Below are 830 nucleotides of genomic sequence, written 5' to 3'. Positions count from 1 at the left end.
TGGTGCTTGTCTGTGTTGTGGTCAATGTGGTTGTGGGGTTTGTCTCTGTGGTAGTGATTACTGTGGTTGGGGTATTGGTCTGTATGGTGGTGGTTGTCTGTGCTGTGATTGCTGTGGTGGTGGGAGTGGTCTCAGGTGTGGTGGTTGTCTGTGTTGTGGTAGATTCATTCAGGGTAGAAGTCTCTGTGGTTGTAGCCTGGGTTGTGGTGGACGTGTTTATAGGAGTTGTCTCTGTGGTGGTGCTTGTCTCTGTTGTGGTCAATGTGGTTGTGGTGTTTGTCTTTGTGGTAGTGATTAATGTGGTTGGGGTCGTTGTCTTTGTGGTGGTCGTTTTCTGTTCTGTGGTTGCTGAGGTGGTGGGAGTGGTCTCAGGTGTGGTGGTTGTCTGTGTTGTGGTAGATTCAGTCAGGGTAGAGGTCTCTGTGGCCGTTGTTTGTGTTGCGGTGGGCATAGTCTTGGGAGTTGTCTCTGTGGTGGTGCTTGTTTTTGTTGTGCTGAATGTGGTTGTGGGGTTTGTCTCTGTGGTAGTGATTAATGTGGTTGCAGTAGTGGTCTGTTTGGTGGTGGTTGTCTGTGCTGTGGTAGCTGAGGTGGTACGAGTGGTCTCAGGTGTGGTGGTTGTCTGTGTTGTGGTAGATTCGGTTAAGGTAGAGGTCTCTGTTGTTGTTGTCTGTGTTGTGGTGAATGTGGTTGTGGGAATGGTCTCTGGTGTGGTGGTTGTCTGTGTTCTGGTATATTCAGTCAGGGTAGAAGTCTCTGTGGTTGTTGCCTGTGTTGTAGTGGGCGTGGTCTTGGGAGTCGTCTCTGTGGTGGTGCTTGTCTGTGTTGTG

The 830-nt window shown here is 50.0% G+C and overlaps 1 protein-coding gene across 1 annotated transcript in view; it reads right to left on the bottom strand.

Moving 5' to 3' along the window:
• The window catches only part of LOC105854007 (mucin-3A-like), a 13,739-nt gene that overhangs the window by 3,047 nt on the left and 9,862 nt on the right, over positions 1–830 (bottom strand). The window contains exon 4 of the mRNA XM_012728878.1: positions 443–585. Within this exon, the coding sequence (XP_012584332.1) occupies positions 443–585 (143 nt within the window). The remainder of the gene's footprint in view (positions 1–442; positions 586–830) is intronic.

This window comes from Condylura cristata, unplaced genomic scaffold, assembly GCF_000260355.1.
Source record: "Condylura cristata isolate star-nosed mole 26May11 unplaced genomic scaffold, ConCri1.0 scaffold00024, whole genome shotgun sequence".
NCBI classification, from domain to species: domain Eukaryota; kingdom Metazoa; phylum Chordata; class Mammalia; order Eulipotyphla; family Talpidae; genus Condylura; species Condylura cristata.
The sequence above is the reverse complement of the archived record's forward strand: the minus strand, read 5'-3'. Positions and strand labels throughout refer to the sequence as shown.